Source organism: Protopterus annectens, chromosome 7.part1, assembly GCF_019279795.1.
Source record: "Protopterus annectens isolate FY-2018-M chromosome 7.part1, PAN1.0, whole genome shotgun sequence".
NCBI classification, from domain to species: Eukaryota; Metazoa; Chordata; order Ceratodontiformes; family Protopteridae; genus Protopterus; species Protopterus annectens.
Window position 1 is genome coordinate 6,137,993 of NC_056740.1, and position 25,431 is coordinate 6,163,423.

A 25,431-nucleotide genomic window follows, 5' to 3' on the forward strand; every position below is an offset into this window, starting at 1 on the left:
CTCCAAAAAAACAGTTAACTTGTTCTAATACTATGAAGTAAAATTTATTAAAAGAAGTACAAAAAATGCTATGTTTAGCAAGGGCATTATTTAAGTTCTTTGCCTGATGGCTCCTAGATGCTCCTTAATTCTATCTGAAAGTTTTCTTGTAGTTTTACCTACATGAAATGCTTTACAAGATGCACAAATACCTGCATATACTACTGCTGTAGAATGGCAGAAGAAATATTTCGAAAACTTAATAGTATAATTACAATGTGTGAACGTGTACTGAGATCCTATGAAAATGTTAGGGCATACCACACATTTATTACATGAATGCATCCCATTTTGAGAGTTGGAAGTAGAAGTAGAATTAATAAGAAAAGATAAATCTCTGTTTTCTAAACTCATTCTTATGGTTTTGGTTCTTTTAAATGAAAAGGTAGGTGCAGTGCCAATAGCAGCTGACATAAATTGTGATTCAGTTAATAAATCCCAGTTATTCGCGATGACATTTCTAATTTGTGACGTGTCCCTAGAGATGGGTAATGGGAAACTAAGGGTTCTGTTAATGTTACTTGGTTTTGAAGAATTAGGTGTAAAACCATGTAGTAAAATTGGTAAATATTTAGCGTGTCTGTCATTAGAGATCTCGTTACATATATTGTTAATAAGTGATGGAGGGTAATTCCTTCGAAGAAACATGTTTTAACAAAACAGCATTCTTTTGAAAGTCATAATCTTGACTGATAATTCTAGAGATGCGAATAAATTGACTTCTGACAAGGTTTCTTTTCATAAAAAATGGATGGGAGCTAGTAAAATCAAGCAGATTATTTTTATAGGTCTCTTTTCTATATATAGTGGAACATACTGTATTAGGAGGTAGTAAGTATATCTGTGTATCTAAAAAGGAAATAGATGACCCTATTCCAGACAAAATCAAGTTCAAAAAACTTAAACTGTCTCTCAAATCAGAAATAAAAATGTCTAAAGAAGATTGGTCACCCTTCCACACAAAGAAAACATTGTCAATAAATCTTTTATAAATGTGTACTAGATTAAAGTTCTTCAAGGTATTTAATTTTTCTAATTCCCATGTGCTCATGACAATATTAACAAAAGCAGGTGCTATCTTGGAACCCATAGCTATTCCCTTGGTTTGTTTGTATATATGTCCAGTAAAGAAGAAAAAGTTATTATGCAGTACCATTTCAACTAAATTACATAATGTATTAATTTTAATTTTTGAGAAGGTGGTGTATTTGTTAAGAAATAATCTGAAAAGATGCATACCTTCTTTGTGAGGTATATTAGAGTATAACCCTTCTACATCCATAGTTACTAAAATACATTTACATAACCCTTCTTTTTTGTGGAATAGTTCGTCTAAGAAAGCCCATGAATCTCTTAAATAGTTGTTGGTCTTTTGTACTAAAGGGTTTAAAACTGCATCTAAGTATTCCGCAATTTTTTCCATTTTGGTTTTTTTGTTAGAAATGATGTGTCTAAACGGTGGGTTAGAAGCATTCTTATGGATTTTGGGAATACCAAATAATCTCTAAAGCTGCACTGTGACAACTTTGGATGTTCCTATCTTGCCCATCTTCTACCTGTTGTGTTTTTAAACCCAGTGAATGTTAAGTTGCTGCTTCTTAAGAAAATTTGACAGTAGAAACTCCTTTCAGTCTTATATCATCTGCTTATACTAGTCAGCATTACAGGATCATATTGGGATGGCCTTTTTCAAAGACTTTATAAAAACTCCATTTACCCTCCCTTTCATATTTACCTACCTAGTAGGTATTTACTACAATGCCAACAGCAATGGCCCTCTTTTCCAGCTTTGTTCTAAAATCTTCAACATTTGAGATAATACTACAGATCACTAGACAGCTTGTGACAGACATCTTAGGAGCCATCTTTGGATTTCTCACCAGATTTCACATGATACAAATCTGGAACTCATTGAAGTCATAGTTACACTGAATAAAATTAATTATCACATTATAGTCAATTATAGAGCCCAGTCTTTGACCCTTTAAGACCATGCAGAATACCTTAACCAGTCAGAAAAGTTAGCAGTTGAACCAGTCTTCTTCAGGGAGACATCATCTATTCACAGATTAACTGGCAAACATTTACTACCAACAAGTAAGACCAGATATTTCTGGACTTTGTAAATGGCAGTGCCCTTGACAAAATTGTCCCCTTTCACATCAGAGGCATTAATTTTCTTGTTCCTGTCCCCACAGACATTTCTTCCAGTTACACCAACCTGCTTGATATCTCCTTAATCAAAACTGACTATCTTGCTGTGATCGTCTCCATAAAATCTTGTTTTGTAGCCCATAATAACTCCTCTGTATATTCAAGGATTACTCCAAGACCATTTGTTTACTATTTGCTGATCTCATTGACAATCATAAATGGTATATACAGTTTCTTAACAAATCTGGTAAATGAGGCTGCTGATAGTAAGGAGGAGGCTGGACATTCTATGTAAACAGGAGACAAGATGGAAGAGCAGTTCAGCAAAGCCACTTGCCTTGAAATCCAGAGTCTGCTGTTCAGGAGGAGGAAAGACTACGAATAGTGTGGGAATTGTGGTAAGGAAGACTCAGTGAATGATGTCATCAGAATAAGTGACAGACTCATGGCAATCAGACTCAAGTATAAGGACAGGGCAATATTCATAATCTCAGCCTATGATCCACAGCAAGGGTTGTGATAGTGACTAAAAGAGTGCATTCAGTCAGCAGTTACAGGACCTACTATATATTGCAGGAGAACAGGAATATTTGTTGATAATGGGTGACCTGAATGCGCACATCAGTACAGGTAGACAGAACAGGATATGAGGACTACGTGGGACCACATGGGTGGGGCAATAGGATTAAAGAAGAAGATGCCATTCTAGACTTCTGTCTGACAAATGGCTTGATAGTAGCCAATACATGGATCAGTGAGACAGTCACAAGATCACATAAGAGTTGCCAACATGTAAATCAGGTAGACTTCCTCCTACTAAGGAAAGGGCACTGGGTAGAATCAGCAATTGTCATTCCTGTTAACCCACAGAATAAAACACTGGTTGCCACAATCATCTGCAAGCAGTGGTCAGAGAGGGCTCTGAGATCAACAGAGACCAGGCTGAAGACTTGATGGTTGACTGGAAAGAAAGCACAACAGGTCAAGGAATTACTCAGGGCTATGGTATGATCCCAGTTATTCTTTTTAGGGGCAATATATAGTTATTGACCATGGGATGGGTAAAGCTAACCTCTAATGAAATGGAATGGGTTAATATGAGCACAAAAAGGGAAACTGGCTAGTCTTAAAATGGCACACAAGGGGAGCTAGCCTATTACTTACATATGAGGGTTCAGTCCTGGGACCGCTCTTGTTTGGCATCTATTTCTCTGAAGTACAGGCCAACACTAAGGGACTCTGGCTAACAAGAGTTGCAGAAGACTGCAAACTGGGAGCCATTATTGAATCCCCAAATTATGTGGATATTGTACAGAAGGGCCTTACAGAAACAGATGCTTGGTGCCAGAGCCATGGGCTCAAGCTCAATGCCAAGAAATGTATAGTTATCCCCTTTGGGAAAAAACATGTACCCATGAATTACCACATAGGTGGCAGTACACTAAACACCGAAAGTGTAATGAGAGACTTAGGGACACAGGTGGACAGTGGTCTCACCTTCAATAACCCCATCGCTACAACAGTCAGGAAATCCTTCTATGTAGCACATCTCATCACTAAGGGCTTTTCATCCAGAAAAAAGGAGGTCATTGTCCCACTGTACTCATCCCTCATTAGACCCATTATAGAATACAATGCCCCATTTAGTATGTACCTCTCAAGACATCTGCAACAACTGGAAAGGCCGCAAAAACACCTCACTAAAAGAATAACATGCCTAAAGCAGATACCCTATGCTGGCCGTCTAAAGAAACTCCAACTATACACTGTTGCATATTGTCTACTCAGAGGTGATCTTTACTTAACATATAAGGCCATGTCAAACCCAGAGCTGTTGGACATGCTACACTTAAAGAAATCACAATCCCTCAGAGCTACATGCTCCAGGGATCTAAACTTTGTCATCACAATGAACAAAACATGCTGGAGGGATAGGTTCCTGACCCAGAGACTCCCCAGACTCTGGAAATGACTGCCCATACATGTCAAGCAGAGTGCCTCTTGGCCCTCTTCAAAAGGAACCTTGGCGATTGGATGGGAGATAGGAAATTCACCCCGGGGATCACGTCAATCACCCTGCTAGACAGGGGTCCAGGGAAGTAAATATTGTGGGAAGAAATAGCCAGGGAATTGTTATGGCTAGGCTTGTATAGGCCCTAGGGCTGATAGCCTAGTACCAGCCTATGAACCTATGAACCTATGATCCTATAATTTCATTTTGGGAGATTCTTTTTTGTGACTAATAATATCCCTGCTAGAAAAAAGATACACCACCTGGGGTTCTTTGGCCAGATTCTTCTTAAGGACTACGATTTATGATGCCATTTTTCTTTGGAGAGGGGCATGGTTTTGTGAGGTCTAAGCAGTTTAAGACATGTTTAATAAGAAAACTTTTCTTAAAGAGATAGTAGTCCTGAGGGCTTCCATAGAATTCCATAAAAAAGTAGCCTTAGCTTACATGATTCCTTACTATTCCTCAGTGGGGGAATCCATGTAGAAAATTGGAAAAAGGGGGTTGATGCTGGATGGTGATATCATCAAAAATCAGAAATGGTAAAGCTCTTTCACAAATCTTGTAAATGAGGCTGCTGCTTATGGTTCTGAATTTGACTCCCTCTTGGATAAATGCACTGGGGCATTAGTAGCAGTCTAGAGTAGTCATAATGCCAAGTTTAGAATTAAAGCCATATGGTGGGACTACCACATCAACAAACTCTATAATAAAAGAAAAAGCTGCTGGCCATCACTAAAAGATGTAAACTTCATCATTATTAAAGGGATTTAAAACTGGAAAAGTAAGTCTTTCAAACTTAATGTTAGGAAATAATGCTAGGTATGAGATTAGGATTGCAACTAATTCAAAAGGTTGCCATAAGGCCTTCTTCAACTGTATTAGGAAGCCTAGATGTAACCTATAATTCTGTACGGAAAGCTTATCTCCAATGGTACCTCCTTGTCTGACCCAAAGTATTGCTAATATTCTTGTGGACAAATTCTCTTCCAACTTCATTCTAACTACCCTCTACCCCATGCATTCCCCGTCACATTCCACATCCTCACATACATCTGGAACAAGTCCTTTTGCTGGAAATCTGCTATGAAGTGCCAAGTCGCACTTAGCAAAATCCCTCTATAAAATCTTCAGCCTGAGTTTCTCCATTGGTTAAGTCCCCAAGGAGTGGAAAATGGCAGTCGTGGTGTCATTGCATAAAGGATTCCCCTCTACGGAGCATAGGAATTACAGAACTACCAGTCTCATTAATATTATCTGACCATAGAAATTACAGAACTACCAGTCTCATTAGTATTATCTGACCATAGGGAGTACAGAACTGCCAGTCTCATTAATATTATCTGACCGTAGGAATTACAGAACTACCAGTCTCATTAGTATTATCTGACCATAGGAATTACAGAACTACCAGTCTCATTAATATTATCTGACCATAGGAATTACATTACTACCAGTCTCATTAATATTATCTGACCATAGGAATTACAGAACTACCAGTCTCATTAATATTATCTGACCATAGGAATTACAGAACTACCAGTCTCTTTAGTATTATCTGACCATAGGTATTACAGAACTACCAGTCTCATTAATATTATCTGACCATAGGAATTACAGAACTACCAGTCTCTTTAGTATTATCTGACCATAGGGAGTACAGAACTGCCAGTCTCATTAATATTATCTGACCATAGGAATTACAGAACTACCAGACTCGTTAGTATTATCTGACCATAGGGAGTACAGAACTGCCAGTCTCATTAATATTATCTGACCATAGGAATTACAGAACTACCAGTCTCATTAATATTATCTGACCATAGGAATTACAGAACTACCAGTCTCATTAATATTATCTGATCATAGGAATTACAGAACTACCAGTATCATTAATATTATCTGACCATAGGAATTACAGAACTACCAGTCTCTTTAGTATTATCTGACCATAGGGAGTACAGAACTACCAGTCTCATTAGTATTATCTGACCATAGGAATTATAGAACTACCAGTCTCATTAATATTATCTGACCATAGGAATTACAGAACTACCAGTCTCGTTAGTATTATCTGACCATAGGAATTACAGAACTACCAGTCTCATTAATATTATCTGACCATGGGAATTACAGAACTACCAGTCTCATTAGTATTATCTGACCATAGGGAGTACAGAACTACCAGTCTCATTAGTATTATCTGACCATAGGGAGTACAGAACTACCAGTCTCATTAATATTATCTGACCATAGGAATTACAGAACTACCAGTCTCATTAGTATTATCTGACCATAGGAATTACAGAACTACCAGTCTCATTAGTATTATCTGACCATAGGGAGTACAGAACTACCAGTCTCATTAGTATTATCTGACCATAGGAATTATAGAACTACCAGTCTCATTAACATTATCTGACCATAGGAATTACAGAACTACCAGTCTCATTAGTATTATCTGACCATAGGAATTACAGAACTACCAGTCTCATTAGTATTATCTGACCATAGGAATTACAGAACTACCAGTCTCATTAATATTATCTGACCATAGGAATTACAGAACTACCAGACTCGTTAGTATTATCTGACCATAGGAATTACAGAACTAGCAGTCTCATTAATATTATCTGACCATAGGAATTACAGAACTACCAGTCTAATTAGTATTATCTGACCATAGGAATTACAGAACTACCAGTCTCATTAGTATTATCTGACCATAGGGAGTACAGAACTAACAGTCTCATTAGTATTATCTGACCATAGGAATTATAGAACTACCAGTCTCATTAATATTATCTGACCATAGGAATTACAGAACTACCAGTCTCATTAGTATTATCTGACCATAGGGAGTACAGAACTACCAGTCTCATTAGTATTATCTGACCATAGGAATTACAGAACTACCAGTCTCATTAATATTATCTGACCATAGGAATTACAGAACTACCAGACTCGTTAGTATTATCTGACCATAGGAGTTACAGAACTACCAGTCTCATTAATATTATCTGACCATAGGAATTACAGAACTACCAGTCTCATTAGTATTATCTGACCATAGGAATTACAGAACTACCAGTCTCATTAGTATTATCTGACCATAGGGAGTACAGAACTACCAGTCTCATTAGTATTATCTGACCATAGGAATTATAGAACTACCAGTCTCATTAATATTATCTGACCATAGGAATTACAGAACTACCAGTCTCATTAGTATTATCTGACCATAGGGAGTACAGAACTACCAGTCTCATTAGTATTATCTGACCATAGGAATTACAGAACTACCAGTCTCATTAATATTATCTGACCATAGGAATTACAGAACTACCAGTCTCATTAGTATTATCTGACCATAGGAATTACAGAACTACCAGTCTCATTAGTATTATTTTCAAGGCTTTGGGATGCATTATAGTTGAACTAACAGACAATTATACAGGTCACCTTCTACCTCTAGACACACAGCAGTTTGGCTTTCTAAAAGGCAGATTCTGCTTGCTCAGCCTAGATGACTTCTTTGAAGGGGTCAATGAAGCCTTGCATAAGGGATATACAGTGCATACTGCTTATCTAAGCTTTGTCAAGGTCTTTGACACCATTCCCCCATGCTGGGATTACTGACAAGCTCTACTAGTTCAACATTACCCCTCACTTAGTTCACTAGATTGGTTATTATCTATCTGACAGAACCAATACCATTAAGGCATGGGAGGCATTTACTCTAGATAGAAAAAAATGTCACTAATAGTGCCATACAAGGTTCTGTTAAGGGCTCCCCTCCTCTTTGATATGTACTTCTGTGACAAAACGCCAATATCAAGAGTTTATGGCTAACCAGGTTTGCTGATGATTACAATTCTGAGAGAGTTATTAAATCCAGTTCTGATACTAAAATTCTCCAGCATGGTCTGGACCAAACAAATGTTCCCTGCACCAGTCAAGGGCTTTCCCTCAACCATAGAAAATGCAGCATATTTTCCTTTGCTAAGTGTAGAACCACTTTTGCTTATGATTTTAGATAACATTCCACTTAAATCTGACAGTGCCATCAGTGACTTTAGTACATATGTTGCTAATAGACTCTCCTTTGACTATTATGCCTCTGTAGTGGTTAGAAAACCCTTCTGCTTTGGATGGCTTATCCTTTGTAGCATCTCCTCAAAGTCCAATGAATTAAAAAACACAATGTACACGTCAAAAATATTTAATAAAACATCATGCAGACAGTTTAGTACTTTTATCTTTCATGTATCAAAGACTTCATCAGTACTGAAGTAATTGTTAGATCACAACATTTAAATACTAAACATCAATAACATGACAGTTGGAACGACCCAATAACACATTATCTTAAATGATTTCTCTTTAATTTGAATATGTTAACAATAGACAAATTTTCATTAAGCTCAGGCAGTCTATCTGCATTTAAACAACAATTGTCAATATAATTCCCTCACAAATAAATGATTTTTCCATTTATCTCCATTTATAGACCTATGTACATTTTCCAACGCCAAAAAAATAAAGTTGCCACAAACCTTACTATGTTTGGCTAAAGCATTAAAAGTAGTTTCTCTTGATGGAATATGAATACTGATATATTTTTCCCTCAGCTTTTCCTCTGTCTTGTCTAAACAGGTAGCCAAATAAATAACATCTGTAGAATTTCAATTGTAACTACCCCTACAGTGACACATCTCATTGTCCTTACTCACCATCACAAACTTACTAGTGCTGCTAAATACTGACATGCCCCTGTTATTGCCAGGTCTTATGATATGAATAAAACCCAGGAATATGAGAAGTGCTTAATTGCTTAGAAACCATGTCTCTGTAACTACACATACATATTAAGTCTATTTATTTATTGCAATTTGATAACTGGATAGGTGAGCTGGTCAAGTGACCCTTTTCAGCCATGATCCAGTCTCTGGACAGCAGAAAGTAGAAATGAAATCACAACATACATTTGAGATAAACATGAGTAGACTTAACATCCTCTTACTGTATGTAGACAGCAGAAGTATTCAGAGACACAGGTAAAGTCCTCTTCCATATTCTAGCAAGCTATAGGTCACCATATCCTAGCAAGCTATAGGTTACTGTATCCTAGCAAGCTGTATGTCACCACATCCTTGCAATCTAAAGTCACCATTTATGACACAAAAATCTCAAGCTGGAGGCAGTCACCATTCAGCCAAATACCCTATTCATGGGAGACTTCAACAACCTCTCTATGAACTGGGAAACATACACTGTCTCCAACTTGCAGGCACAACATTTCCTGGACTTTAACACAAATACCCTTGACCAGACAGTTCACACTTCAATCAGAAGTTCAAACATACTGAACCTAGTACTGCCCCCCCCATACTGAACCTAGTACTGCCCCCCCCCCCCCCCATGCCATATCCTCACTGGTGAAGTCAGATCACAAAGCTGTTTCCTCAGAAGTAAAAATCAACATGGAAAACCCAGAAAAACCCATAGCAATCAGGAACTATTCTAAAGCATACCACATCCTATCAAATGACAGTTTGCCAAAATTCAAAGCTCCTCCAAACCCAAACTTTACAGCAAACTATGCAGAATTGTTCACAGAAACCCTGTACAACCATGTAAATGGCTGTATCTCTATCAAAAGTATAAATTGCCAAATTGAACATCAAAACAATGAGACCAGAATGCAGAACATTCAAATTAATGAAGGCTCACATTAGCAAAAGTCAGAAGACTGAAGAGGCACACATCAGGCTAACACTGCACTACACCAACAACAGAATCTTTCATAGGACAGCAAGGCCTGCTACACTCCCCATACCACCTGCTGATTATATATCCCAATTGCGAGACTGCACTGCAGCTAGGAATGGGCAAATCCCCAAAGACAGCTGTACCAAGATCTAGTATAATACCTTGGCTGCCTTGTTTGATGTTCTGAGTTTCACTGATATGAGGATTCATTACTTTTAATGGCCATCATTCTGGTCTCCTTGTTTTAACATTCAGTATTTTGGTGATTTGTTCCTTTGATAGGAACCCACATGGCTGCATGGAGACAGCTGTGCCAACCAGAAGTAAGCCCAAAAGAAACCCCAAAAACAATCCACACTGGTGGAATCCTAACCATAACAGGATGTATAGCAAAAGGAAAAAAAAAATCATGGCCAAAATTAGAAAGATCAACTCTCATAACGGCAAGAGCTCACTAATTAAGCTAAGCAGGAAACAAAGAGGGCTAATTAAATGCAACAGGGTCAATTATGAGGTCAAAAGAGCCTCTCTAAAGTTCTATCTAAAAGGCTAATGCCTTCTATAGCTATGTCTAAAACAGTAAAGTTAGGATGCAGTAGTGTGCTGAATGGTACCATGGAACAAAGTGACATAGAGAATCTGCTGGTTGACAAATTTACCTCTAATGTCACTCCCACTCCCCCCCGTATCATGGAAATGATCAACAAAGATATTGGAAACCTATAGACACTGGGCCCATTCCAGTTTGGTTTTGTCAAAGGAAGGCCATGGCTACTTAACTTGGTAGACGTCTTTGAGAGGGTCACCAAGGCAATGCATGAAGGAGAAATGGTGCATACTGACTAACTAGACCTGGCTAAGGCATTCAGTACAATAACCCATTCAGGTATTCTTGACAAACTCACTGAACTAGGCATAAATCCCTACATAACTCACCGGATTGTCAGCTGACTCAAATATAGGACTTAAGAAGTCAAGATTGTTGAGAACACCTCCACCAACAGAGCGGTCACCAGTGGAGCAACTCAGGACTCAGAGTTGGGCCCGCTCTTGTTTGGCATCTATTTCTTGGGATCAAGGCTAATGTAAATGTCAAGGGCCTCTGGCTCACTAGGTTTATATATGACTGGAAGTTGGGAGCTATCACATATCCCCCCCCCCCCAAATTGGTAGCTATCACATATTTCCCCATGGCACTAACATCCTGCAAGAGGGTCTAACACAGTAAAATGCCTGATCCTAAAGCCATGGATTAAAACTCAGTGCAAAAAAAGTGCATTATACTGCCTTTGGGGGAAAAAGTCCACCCAGATTAGTTACTCCATTGATAAGACACTTCTAAGAGCTGACCCATTAGTTAGGGATCTCGGAACATACAGTATGTAGAAAGTAATCTGGCCTTTGACCAACACGTAGCTAAGGTAGTAAGAAAAATCATTCTATGTCATCCAATGTATAAGTAAGGGTATAGCATCAAGGTCCAAGAAAATTATATGACCCCTTTACTCATCCCTTATGAGACCCATCATTAAATGCAGTGCCCCCTTCCCTTCGGCATGTGCCTGACCAGACATATGCAACAGTTGGAATGCTCACAGAGGTTCATCACTAGGGTATTGACATATTGTCCTATACAGATAGCCTTAAAGCCCTGTCTATATATATACCCAGTCTCCCACATGTTACTGAGAGGTGATCTATGCCTGGCACATAGGGTATCCTCAGATCCAGCCCTAATGGACCTTTTGCACATCTGCAAAATAAATAGCACCAGAAAAAATAGATCCAAGGATTTAAAGTTTGCTTGTGACATAAAAAGAACATGCAGACAAGACAGATATGTGTCTCAAAGGATCCACACAGTCTGGAAGAGGCTCTCCATCCATGTGAAGCAGTGTCCATCTCTGACCCTATTCAAATGTAACCTTGACCACTGGATTGGAAATTGAAAATTCATCTCTTGTCTGGCCCCCATGTCTTTGAAAGACAGAGAATGACTGTAAATATCCCCTAACATTCCCCACCAACTAAACTTTTAGTATCCTCCTAACATACCCCTCCAAATAGATGACCATGTTATATGGGGACACAGTTGAGTTGGTTTGTGTGGCTAGGCTTATAAAGGCCCTGGTTATCATTTGCCTAGTGTGTGTGTGTGTGTGTGTGTGTGTGTGTGTGTGTGTGTATATATATATATATATATATATATATATATATATATATATATATATATATATATATATACCTATAATATAAGTAACATAATTTTGAAAGTAACAGTAGGATTTACATTTGAAAAAGTGTATGTTATTTATGGCAAGTGAAATTGTATATTTACAATATTTACAAGAGACTTTCACCCAGTTGTAGCATTTATAATATTAGCAAGAGGGATTTCAATCTACTCAATTATAAACTGAATTAATAGTAAAGAAAGTGAGAAAAAATGTCTATCTAGATCTACACATTGCAAGAGGGCCTCAGATTTGAGCACTGTCACAAACTCTTACAAAGTCTAGTGTGATATGTGTCTGTTTTGTGCACAGTTGAATCACCAGTTACTAAGATTTTTTTTTTTTTTTTTTTTTTTTTTAGTTTCCAGGTTGAAGTATCTGCTATCTGTATTTTTTTTTTTTGTTCTTTTGAGTCTGACTTGATGGCCTAGTTTACCTGAGTTCAGTTAGCAGACTTGACTGTCCTGATGCAGCCAGCAAGGGAGAATAACGGTTCCTGTTAAGAGGGCAAGGGTAGTGAAGGTCAAGCTGCAGAACGGTGGGATCACTTAGAGAAGGGAAAGTGATACAAACTGAGGCCTAGAGGAAAATGTGGCTGACCAAGTTACTGCTTGGTGGTGAGCTTTATTATAGGTCCAGGAACATGCACAGATATAGGAAAGGCATTGTGGGTGACAGTGATGATGCAGATTGCATGTCCCCCTGCCTACAACGTGGAGTTAGGACCATTAGAAACACCCTCATATCTGGGATGCTGACACACTTCTCAACCTCTTAAAGTAAGAAATCTGGACAAAGCCTTACATAAAAGTGTGACAAAGGACCAAAAATAGGGACAATTTTTTAACATTACTCTTACAAACTTAGACATTTGATAGAATTGCAGGTTTTCCATTAACATGAATTTTCTGAAAGGTATGAAGTCTGAAATTCAATTATCCTGCATTATATTTTAAGTTCAGTCTTTAACGATTTGCCACAAATTTGCCAGAAAATTAAAATTTTATGAAAAATGGACCAAAAATATGAAGTAAAAATCTAGACATTCTGCGAAAATCTGTACAGTTGAGAGGTATGGATGTTAATGAGGGCAAGTAATCCTCATGGCTTCATGAATGACAGACCCTCTGGGTGTCTCTTCTCCCTATGATTTTGGGTGGACCCCCACCATGAGTTCAATAAGGAGAGATTTGATGGGTGGCAGACACGGGGGTAAAAAAATTACAGAAAATATGAACAGTGCAGGTAAGACAGACAAATTTAGAAAAAAAAGCAGTCTGTTAGTTCCATGGAATTAAAAGATAGAATCCTAACTACATCTCAGTTGACCCGCACTCAACTAATGGCCTGGATGTCCAGAGTAGAGCAAAAAGTAGAAAACTGCTGACATTTTCTGTGGGGCAACCAGAGACATGTTAATGGGCAAGTTACCTTCTAATGTATACCCAGAGACATTACAGATTTAGAGGAAGCTATCCACTGAAAAAGGGTGGTTGAAGGGTTGCCTTGAGGGCTACATCACCTGTGAGAATTAATAATATTCCCAAGCTGCACTTATCATATATCTAATACAAAGTACTTTCACCAGAACACAGGGGGCATGTGGGGGGAGGGCATACTTTCTGCAGGCTAGCCATGATGATTTGAAACTCAGACTGTTTTCTCTGCTCATAGGTAAGTTATATAAACTGAACTTGGACTTTATGAAACCTATTTAACATACCTCTCAACTCCATAGCTCAAGAAATCTGGACAAAACCTACAATAATAGTGGGACAAAGGCCCAAAAATAGGGACTGATTTTAAATATTGGTCTTATAAACTTAAAAAAGTAGCTAGAATAACAGGATTTATATTAACATGCATTTTCTGAAGTATATGAAGTCTGAAACTCAGATGTTTATTCTTTAGTAACTTCAATCCTCTGTGATTTGCAGACAAGAAAACACAAATTTTATGAACAGACTAAAACTATGGGGGAAAATCTGGACATTCTGCAAAAATCTGGACAGTTGAGAGGTATGCTATTTATCCTTTTGGGCAATGAGGATTATGAGCTGTCTCAAGCAAACTATTTTTAAAGAATCTTCAAAGATCTCTGTAATAGGAGGCATGCTAGACAATTTATGTTGTTTAGTCTTTGTAATACAATTTAGGTGAGCAACAACTCCTTAACTTGTCTATTAAAGTACTCCCTCATGAGGGAGTGTTTCATCGCAGAAGACAACCTTAGGGGAAATCTTGATCAAAACGTGTGCTCATAATTTGTGTTAAATCTTAAGGGTAAATAAATCTGATCCAAGTAAATCAGTTCCTCTTTATCATAGTCCAATTCCTATTTCCATCCCTTAAAGTTTTGATATAGAAGACCCTTGAATAATGAAAGTAGCATGAGTGCACACTGCAGGATGCTAAAATACTCTTCTGTGAACTGTCCATACCACACCGCTCAACCTCTATCATGTATTTCCTGAAAGATATGAAGTCTGAAACTCAAACGTTGTTCATTATTTAATAAATTCAATCTTCACTGATTTGCCAGAAAACTGAAAATTTAATGAGGAACAGACCAAAAATATGAGGCAGAAACCTGGACATTCTGCAAAAATCTGGAGAGTTTAAAAGGTATGGTCAATACCTAAAGCTGGTGGGGGTGGCCTTTAGTATCTTTATATCTGGCATCTCTCACATCCAGGACTGAGATATCCATTGAACCTGTGCTCTGTCACAAACAGGAATGGCAAGTCGATCTTCAGCCTTCCTTGCTTCAACACCCACCGTCAGTCACATTAGCAGAAATCATCTGCATGTCAGTGATGACTGATATGACTCATGCCATGAAAAGAACATGTTTCTATACTGTACCTGTTGTAATTCCAAAAACAGTAAGAAAGTATTCCTGAATGTGAGGGAAATCTATGCTAAGTGTCAAGTTGTGGTCTGTTGGAATATTTCCCCTAGTCTGAGGTACAGTGACTGTGCAGATAGTCTACAGCCACAGCGTCCCCTCCCTCACAAAAATACTTTCAGGGTTCACTGTTTTAGATGTGGCACTAACACCACTTTATTTTTCCTCAGTAGTGGGACTCACAGTATTGGCTCATGCTTTTATTATAGACAGTCATTTCCAGCAGGGTTTCCTAACCTAGAACACTATACTCTGTGGACAATTGGAACCAGCATACATGTTTCATGAAGAATTATCTCCTGAAATGAAACTTGAATCAGAAGACTCAATCAAAAATATCTAGCTGGCCTTCCTCCCCACAGTTCAAGCCTTTTACATAGTGGAGGTAAATGGGAATATTTCCACTGAACTGGAAATATATTTGATTTGGGGGTCAACAAATCAAAGCCTCTGTGGATAAAAGTACAGAAGACCTGGTAGGGACTGCAGTCTGAGTATCTTTGCCCCTGGCCTTTTGCCCTCCTGTTCTCCAACAACAAAATTTATATGGCTGCCCATCTTCTTATGTCTGTTTAGGTAACTGAGAAACTCCACAGTTTTCCCATCATTGCATGGTGAGAACACAGCCCTTGTAGGGGTTTCCCCCACTAAGGAAGAATAAGAAATCATGTAAGCTAAGGCTACTTCTTTATGGAATTCTATGGAAGCCCTCAGGACTACTATCTCTTTAAGAAAAGTTTTCTTATTAAACATGTCTTAAACTGCTTAGACCTCACAAAACCATGCCCCTCTCCAAAGAAAAAAGGCATCATAAATCATAGTCCTTAGGAAGAATCTGGCAAAAGAACCCCAGGTGGTGTATTTTGTTTCTGGGCAGGGATATTATTAGTCACAAAAAAATGAATCTCCCAAAATGAAATTATAGGTAAGTACTAGTCTAGCTGCCCTTGTGTGCCATTTTAAGACTAGCCAGCTTCCCTTTTTGTGCTCATATTAACCCATTCCATTTCATTAGAGGTTAGCCTTACCCATCCCATGGTCATTAACTATATATTGCCCCTAACAAGAATAACTGTGATCATACCATAGATAATTTGAGGAACCCATACACGGATAAAGCATTTAGGAGTTGCTTCTGTTCATTAGTAGTGCAGGGGGCAGTCCTGGGATAAATTTTCTGTTTCACATCCAAAAATCCAAGTTGCACTTGAATATGGCAGGGACAAACTTTGTTTTATGTGGATGGGGAGTCTATTCCAGAGCACCAGTATCCTCTGCAAGACATGCCTGTTCCTCCAAACCATTCTGTTGATGTTGCAGAAGGGGTTTAGATCCCTGAACCGACCATTTCTAATGTCACTGTATTCGGTCAGAGGATACCTTGTTTGCCAGACACAAGTCACCTCTTGGGAGTCTGTAGGATACCAGGTAGAGTGACCATATTTTGAGTCGTTCCATATAGGACATATTGTTTAGGCCTTGTATCCTTTTAGTAAGGTATCTCTGTGGATGTTCCAGTTGTTGCATGTTTCTGGACAGATACATGCCAAAGAGGGCATTATATTTAATGACTGGACTAATGAGGGCTGAGTAAAGGGGGGCAATGACACCCCCAGAACTAGACACAAACCCTTTGTTACTAAGTTGTGCAATATTATGATGACAGATATTCTCTCCACAGGGACTACTGGTAAATGGGTGAGGTAGCCCATATTATGTGTAAAAAATTGTTTGTTCAGATGTCACAGACTGTTAAAAATCATTACCATGAATGTCCAAAGCTTTTGATACAGTCTCACATCCCAAAATGTTATCCAAACTTTCTGATCTCCACCTCTCTACCCCACTCTATAAACTGGTTCTCAAGTTACTTATCTGACAGACAACAATTTATTCACTGGCTATCTGTCACCTCCTCATTCCTACCCGTCAACACCAGCGTTTTCCATGGCTCTATTTTGGGTCCACTAAACTCTCCACTCTCTTGCAATATGCCAATGAGTCAACCCTGATTACCACAAACCACAGTGACCCTGAACTCCTTGCTCATATCGAAAACACCCTCACCTCCATTGAAACCTGGGTCACCGATAATCAACTAATACTAAATCCAAAAAAAAACAAAACTGCTACTTTTGCTTCCCAAAACACTGGCTCACCATAAAACCTCCTTCTCCCTTACCTCACTTAACAACACACCAGCACTGAACACCATTATCCCCGAACCCTATACTAAATTACTTGGCATTACTATCGACAATGAACTTAAATTTGACATACATATCAATCACTGTATAAAGAAAATACACCAAAACCTTGATCTTCTGTACGGTAATCACAAACTACTCTCACCCTCCACCAAACCCACCCTAGCCATGCCTCTTCTCTTACCCTGTCTTCTGTATGCAGCTCCAGTCCTTACTAACCTTCAGTCATCTCTTCTCTCCAAATTAGAACAAACTTACAACAAAATAGCTAAATTCACTTTCAATATACCCTATAAAACCCGCCACTGTCTCGCCCTTAAATCCTTACAATTGCCTGAATTCCAGAAATAACTACTTCTTCCTCAATTACATATCACTCACTCTATTCTCTATAACCCCACTTCCTGTCCCTCCATCTTTAACATTATATCAGTCTATAACCCACAGTGTCAGCTTTGTACATCTGACAAACATCTCCTAGATATCTACAAACCTACAAAGAATATAGGAAAGTCCCTATATAAATTATCTGTCATTCATACTTGGAATGTCCTTCCCCTCAACATAAGCCGTACTCCCCAGGAAACACAATTCAAACTTGAGCTTAAACATTACCTACAAAAGACCTGGTGCCGTCCTTGTCAGTCTCCAACCTGGAATAGTATTGCTTTCTACATCCTTACCCCAAACACACCTTCATATTTTCTATTTCGTTTGCCTACTGTATATCTACATCTTGTTCATGTACATGCTTTTTACTTATTTGAGTCTATGGCTGCTACTTGTATTAATTGTTGCAGAAGAATATACGTATCTTCTTTTTCTTTCGGCTTTTTCCCGGTTAGGGGTTGCCACAGTGGATCACCTGTCTGCTGCATTATCTTACGAAACTTGAACACAACTGTTTAAATAAAATTGTCTCTTTTTTCCTGATGTAAACTTTTTAGAACATAATCCACTGTCATTGTAATATAAAAGCATACTTTTTATAATTTGTAAAAAAAAAAAAAAAAAAAAAGAAAAACATTTTTTAAAATTGTAACTTATATTTTGGAGCTTTTCTCCTTGCGTCTCCACTACAAACGGACCCCTGGCTCAGCTGGACCTACCCGGTTAACAAATGACAATAAATGAATAAAATAAATAAATAAATATTTATTAATAAATACATTTTCTTGGGTGGTGAAAGCCAGGGAACCATTTTGGCTAGGCTTATATAGGCCCTAGAGCTGATAGCCTAGTACCTACCTATGAACCTATATAGAAGGACTTTCTTGCAACAAGCGAGACATATTGGTTAAAAGTTAGGTCATTGTCCACATAAGTTCCCAAATCTTAAACAGTGGGGTAAACTCTTAGGAACATATTCTTAATGTGGCAGTTCCCTGGGATAGTTGAATTCCTAAAGGAAACAATAATGATTTTGGCACCAGTTATTTATTTGGTGCAAACCTTCCTGCAGGATGACGATGTCATTTGGGGAGTCAAAGACTGCTCCTAGCTTGCAGTCATCTGAAAGCTTAGTCAGCCAGGCTTTTGGTATTGGATTTTACTTCAGAAAAGTAGATGCTAAACAGGAGCGGTCCAGACACAGAACCCCTTAGGACTTCACTGACAAATGGTCTATTTCTGGAGGTCACTTCCCCTATTTTGATTTCCTGTGTCCCATCTGTGAGCCAATTGGCAGTCCAGCAGGTGACATAGGGGGTTATTCACAGTTTATCTCGCCTTTAAAATTAAAATTAAAATTTTAATATTAGATTATAAAGGACACAAACCTTACTCACAATAACTGGAACAAAAAAGCCAAACACTGTATCTTTAGTCTGCTTGGAAGACCACCATCCTAAAGTACAAAGGGTGACGATTCAGTTCAGCAGTAAAGAAAACTGAACTGACAGTAGTGCAGGCTACATTCTCCTTCCCAGACAGGTTTCATGCAGATTACTCACATGAGTTGCCCTATACCCCTGTGAACGTATGACTGTCTCCCATGTCTCACCAGAAGACTGACATTCACCAGCAGTTTATTCTTTTCATGTTAAGAATGTACTGTGGCAGAGATCCTTATGGCAAAAATCAGAATCTACTTCTAGAAAGACACAACGAATGAGTTATACTTTGATAACAGTCTGACAACTCTACAGGCAGGAAAAAAATGCAGAAGTTAATTCATCACACCTGTCATCAGATTCTGTTAACCTCAGTGTATAAATAAATATATATATATATATATATATATATATATATATATTTATATATATATATATATATATATATATATATATATACAGTGCAAAGCTAGACTAATAAAATTTAACAATAAGGTGAAATGTATTTTTATACTAAACACTGGTGAATTTGTGGAAAAATGTATTATGAATGTCACGGATGCGTTCGAAAATAGTTGTGTATTAAACAGTCATCAGAAAAAGCCATATGACAAATTAAGGGGACACAAACGGTGATAGGAACATATGATGGAGGTCAAATGACAAACCAGTTCATGGACACACCGGAGAAGAAGGTAGTTACACGGCAATGAGCTCAGGAAGAATGCAGCTACATGTGATGCTGTTTCCAGTTTTCAAGAAAGCTCCTCGTATCTTACTTATAAGGTGTTATGGCAGCTGTTCACCTGGTACTGCTGTTCACTGTGAAACCAGTAGTACAACTTGTGTCATCTGTGAAAGTAGCAACTTAGAAATGAAGTAGAACATAAAAGTGGTGGCTCAGCTTTTACTGGTATGAATAATTATGTCAACTGCTTGAGTGATACTGTTGCAATCAGTATCATGTATCATGTCATAGTGTAACAGTAGAGGCAGCCAATCACCTTCCAGAATGATAATCATTCATACAGTTTCCATAATTTCACAGCCATCAACCATGAAGGCAGCTGATATGCAAAAGCAGTCTGCCATCCTGTACTGCATTCACTGAAAATGTAACTACTCTTTCAACATCTGTCATCTATGAAGGCTGAAAGTCACTGTCACATGATGTTGTAGCATGGATAATGACCTATCTGCAAAGTCAGCTACTAACCTGAAAGGAATATGAGGCAGAAATGTTTGCTATTCTACAGGCTTTGGACTGTAGAATAAAAAAAAAAGGTTTAATGCTGGCCTGTGTGAGATGTACTGGTAATCACTCCCCAACCACCATAGCAGTTGGGTAGACAGGTTTAATACTGGCCTGTGTGAGATGTACCGGTAATCATTCCCCAACCACCATAGCAGTTGGGTAGACAGGTTTAATACTGGCCTGTGTGAGATGTACCGGTAATCATTCCCCAACCACCATAGCAGTTGGATAGACAGGTTTAATACTGGCCTGTGTGAGATGTATAGGTAATCGTTCCCCAACCACCATAGCAGTTAGGTAGACAGGTTTAATACTGGCCTGTGTGAGATGTACTGGTAATCGTTCCCCAACCAGCATAGCCAGTTACATAGACAGCTTACATTATCATAGGCAATGAAGACAAGCGGACCAACAGCAATGTACTGTCCACAAGCACTATTGGCCTGATGGGGATGTGGATTGGAAAGACTGGCTCTAATCTAATATTTTCTTCCACTGTGAAGGTTGCAGTTTGTTTACCTATACTGTCATGCATCAGAAAAGTAGAAGTATAACAAATATGACGAGACTGACAGAACAAAGTGAGAAAACACTCAGAAAAAAATGCTATCCAGGAAAACTATCTGTTACCTGCCAAGGTTCCATTGTTTGCTATGTACGCTGCCAAGTCAATCCGTCTGTTGTCAATGTACAAGTCACGCATGCATCCAACAAATTCTCTGTTTATAACAGGGAAATGTTCAGGTAGATTTGGGACACCACCCAGGAGCAATGGTCCAGTTAGGTCCAGAGACCTATGAACAGATAAATAAAAGTGCTTAGAAATTACATGAAAAACAAATAGTTATCCCATGATTAAGGCAAATGAAAATATAATCATTAAGAGTACTAGATATTACACAGATGTAGTTTTATATACAATCAGCATTTTTAAACATTTAATACAACCAGTAATACAAGCAACAGCATTAAAAATGATGTCCTGCACCTCTACAAGCTTAGAATTTATGGTTGATAGAAACACTGAAATTTAACACATTTAATTAATTATTTTCTACTTAGAGGCCCATTTAGAGACCCTCCTTCACGGCTCTATGCATTTTTAAAAATACCTGTGCTAGTGTACAATTTTAGTGAATTAGCACACATGGATTTCAACACAAAAATCTTTTCTCAATCCCTCACTGAGTTTCAGATTTTAGTTATTTATATAGCTTTTATTAAATAAATAAGCAAACCAGTCTTGGATGACTTACAACCATGACCTGGTCCAACAAGGGAATGACAAATAGGCAGTACATATGTATTATGCACAGAAAAGAAACACGATAAATAAATTTATAGTAGGAGAAATGCAAGACAAAGCCACTGCTAACTTATGTTTATAATATGCATTTCTATGAAGCTGATCTAAACTGCTGCTTGCCACTTGAACTGAAAGATTTCAGTATATCACAGTTGTTATTTATATACATTTTGAGAAGATTATCTATGAAACTTAACAATAAAATGTGATGCTAAAACTCGAAAGTAAAAACAAAAGTATGCCATGTGGAGCTCCAAAGCAGAATGTGTGCTTTAATAAAAGTTTGCTTAGCACTCTCAAAGTAAAAAATCTTGTTTAAAAAAGTACTTTCATTCAACATAAACAAACATCATCAGATCACAAATTTGCTTATAAGACAACAAATTTAAATATGCACTCACTGATACGTGATACTACTCAGCCAATCAAACTGAAGACGTATAAAACATGTTAAATCAATAAAAGAACATCAACTATTAATTTAAAACATGTCCATATTCATCAAAGGACTAGAAACTTTGATGTAATAAACCAGATGTTTTGAATTGGTTGTAAAATGTGAATAAACATTATAAAAAGCATATTAAAGTGTTGAAGTATTAATTAAAGTCTTAAATGTCATACTGCATCCCCAGTGCTAGTACTCTACCATATAATTTGAATGCTTTTCCCTCAAAACATTGTTGATAGAAATGGTGACACTTAGACCCAGTAGATGGGACACATTAAGGTGAAGCTGCTAGCATAACTCCCTGTATTCCAACCAATCCTCTCAGTGGCCTCCCCTCTCATTCTTAACAATATTTTCTAAAATAAAAAAAAATGGTTATCTTTTTGAAATTTTGGCAATGTCCAATGTTCACCTTCCTAACCTCTGTAAGACAATGATTTTAATGTCTTACTAAAATGGAGACAGTCCAAGTCTGGCACATGGCATTTTATCCGATACCTTGTTTACATAGTTTCAACAGTACTACTGCTAGCAAAGTAGTCTGGCAAGGCTATTGTCACTTATGCAGAAATCCCCTGCTCTGCTTACAAACTAGTTCTGAGCTGATGTGGGTACCCTGTGTTTGATATCACTAATAAACCAAGAATTAATTCACTGTCTTTAACTTTCTCAGATCTCTTCTATCTAAACTAAATTCTTACATGAGCATACCTATATTCAATTACTTCTACTGCCTACTAAAAAGTCATGGCCGTATGTCAAATGATCCTATTTTAATAACTGAATGATACCCAGATAAGTTTGATCTTCTGGACAGAAAGTATCTTTATATGATGTGGTGGTGTATGTAGGAAGGAGAGTGGCCATTGATAAATGATCTAACATTCTTATAGATTTAGTTAGCTGGTATTACTTACCTCTAATATTCAGATTCCAGTGTCTGGACGAAGGAATTGCACCAAATGCACCATCATTTGTTTCTTAATTTGTCATTAAGTTCCTTTCACTAGTAAACACTGGTTAAATTCCTTCGGTGCTGCCTTAATGAAGTCTCTGGCACAGACAATTTGTGAAAACATAGCAGTGTAGTCACAAATGAAGAGACTATTATACATTACATGCTTATGTAAACATATCATGGCAGCACTGGACGCAAATATAAACAGTCCAACTGTATGTCACGAACACTGAGGTAAACAGCTGCAGACACATAGAAAATGTTTTGCACAACAGTCAATTGAAACCGACTTTAAACACTTATTAAATTATATTTTATAAATAGCCAAGTAACCAGAACATATTTTGCTGTTTGCAATCATGAAATATTTGGCAATTCACATCAGAGTGGCAGCGGATCTGCAAAAACTACCACAGCAAATAAAATGTCCATAATTTCCCTCTGTGGCATAGTAGAAAAGAACTCTCATTATTTTAAAAGTCTGTGTTTTCAAATATGTGGTTTTCAAAAAAAAAAAAAAAAGTGACACGGCAGTGGCACAAGGTCACTGCAGTTTATTTATTCCAGTAATTAATTAATTAATTTAAGAAAAGAAAACATTTCACTTAGTTAGGAAGATATTTTTTGAACAGGCACGTGGGCTGTGCCACGACGGGCTGTCTTTTATGACCAATAAATATATAAATAATTCACAGACATAAGAACTTGTAGAGTGGTGAGATTAATTTTTCAGATGTGTGTTTGTGTGTGTATACACACACACACACACACACACACACACACACACACACACACATGCACATGTATCATCATTTACTGAACTGAACAGAACAGCAATCAGAAAAACATTGATCTTTTTAGATACAATCTAAGAAGATTGAACAGGGGAAAAAAAGAGTAAAAAAAATATTTTTTGCAGGGGGGCAAAACCCCTGCACCTTCCAAGCCCCCTGCATATTAAATTCACAACATCAGAGTAAGGGCAAATTCCCAAACACCACTGTTTCACACTCTTGCATGGAAGGCAGATGTAAACTAAGCCTGTAAGATCATTTTCTCTTATAGACTATAATATATATAATAAATATATGTAATATATATGCGTGAGTGTGTGCGTGTATGTTTGTGTGTGTGTGTGTGTGTGTGTGTGTGTGTGTGTGTGTGTGTGTATCTATATATATATATATATATATAGAAAGAGTGAGAGAGAGAGAGAGAGAGATTAGCACGCACACGTATATCTATATCTATCCATATATATCTATCCTTATATCTATCTTTATATATATATATATATATATATATATATATATATTTATATATATATCTATATAAATATATACATCTATATATCTATATATATATATATATATATATATATATATATATATATATATATATATATATATATATATATATATATATATATATGTATGTACACACACACACACATACACACACACACACACACACACACACACACACACACACACACACACACACACACACACACACACATATATATATATATATATATATATATATATATATATATTTGTATGTACACACACACAAACACACACACACACACACAAACACACACATCTATATATACATATATATATATATATATATATATATATATATATATATATATATATTCGTATGTACACACACACACACACACACATCTATATATATATATATATATATATATATATATATATATATATATATATATATATATATATATATATATATATATATATACATACACACAGACACACACACACACACACCCACACACACACACACACACACACACACACACACACACACACACACACATATATATATATATATATATATATATATATATATATAGATATATTTAGAGAGAGAGAGTGTAAGAGATGTCCTCTCAGAAGCACACTCACCCAGAAGCATATATAATAATAGATTACATGCTATACACTGGTACAGTTTCTGCCTTGTCCTGAATATAAATGAAGTGTTGACAGAAAAAGACATCTGTCAGCGTTTAGTTTCATATAAATCTGTCAGTAATAATTAAATGCTTCTTTGTTTCACAGGCTTGAACTGTGATCACACATTCTCTCTAAAATCATCACACAAGTGACGCGGCAAGCTGTGAAGTCAGATCTTATGCAGTATGCTTTCCGCTTCACAGCACAATTATTCAAAGAATACGTAGCTATTCTGAAGATTTCATACTGCATCATACGACACTGAAATATTATTTGCCACAAGTGTACTGTAAACTCTGTTTATATTCATTTTACT

At 37.3% G+C, this 25,431-nt stretch overlaps 1 protein-coding gene across 3 annotated transcripts in view; it reads right to left on the reverse strand.

Annotated features, from left to right (window-relative positions):
• The window catches only part of CELSR3 (cadherin EGF LAG seven-pass G-type receptor 3), a 1,979,827-nt gene that overhangs the window by 656,772 nt on the left and 1,297,624 nt on the right, over positions 1-25,431 (reverse strand). For all 3 annotated transcript variants that reach the window (XM_044078523.1, XM_044078522.1, XM_044078524.1), the window contains exon 7: positions 21,043-21,206. In XM_044078523.1, the coding sequence (XP_043934458.1) occupies positions 21,043-21,206 (164 nt within the window). The remainder of the gene's footprint in view (positions 1-21,042; positions 21,207-25,431) is intronic.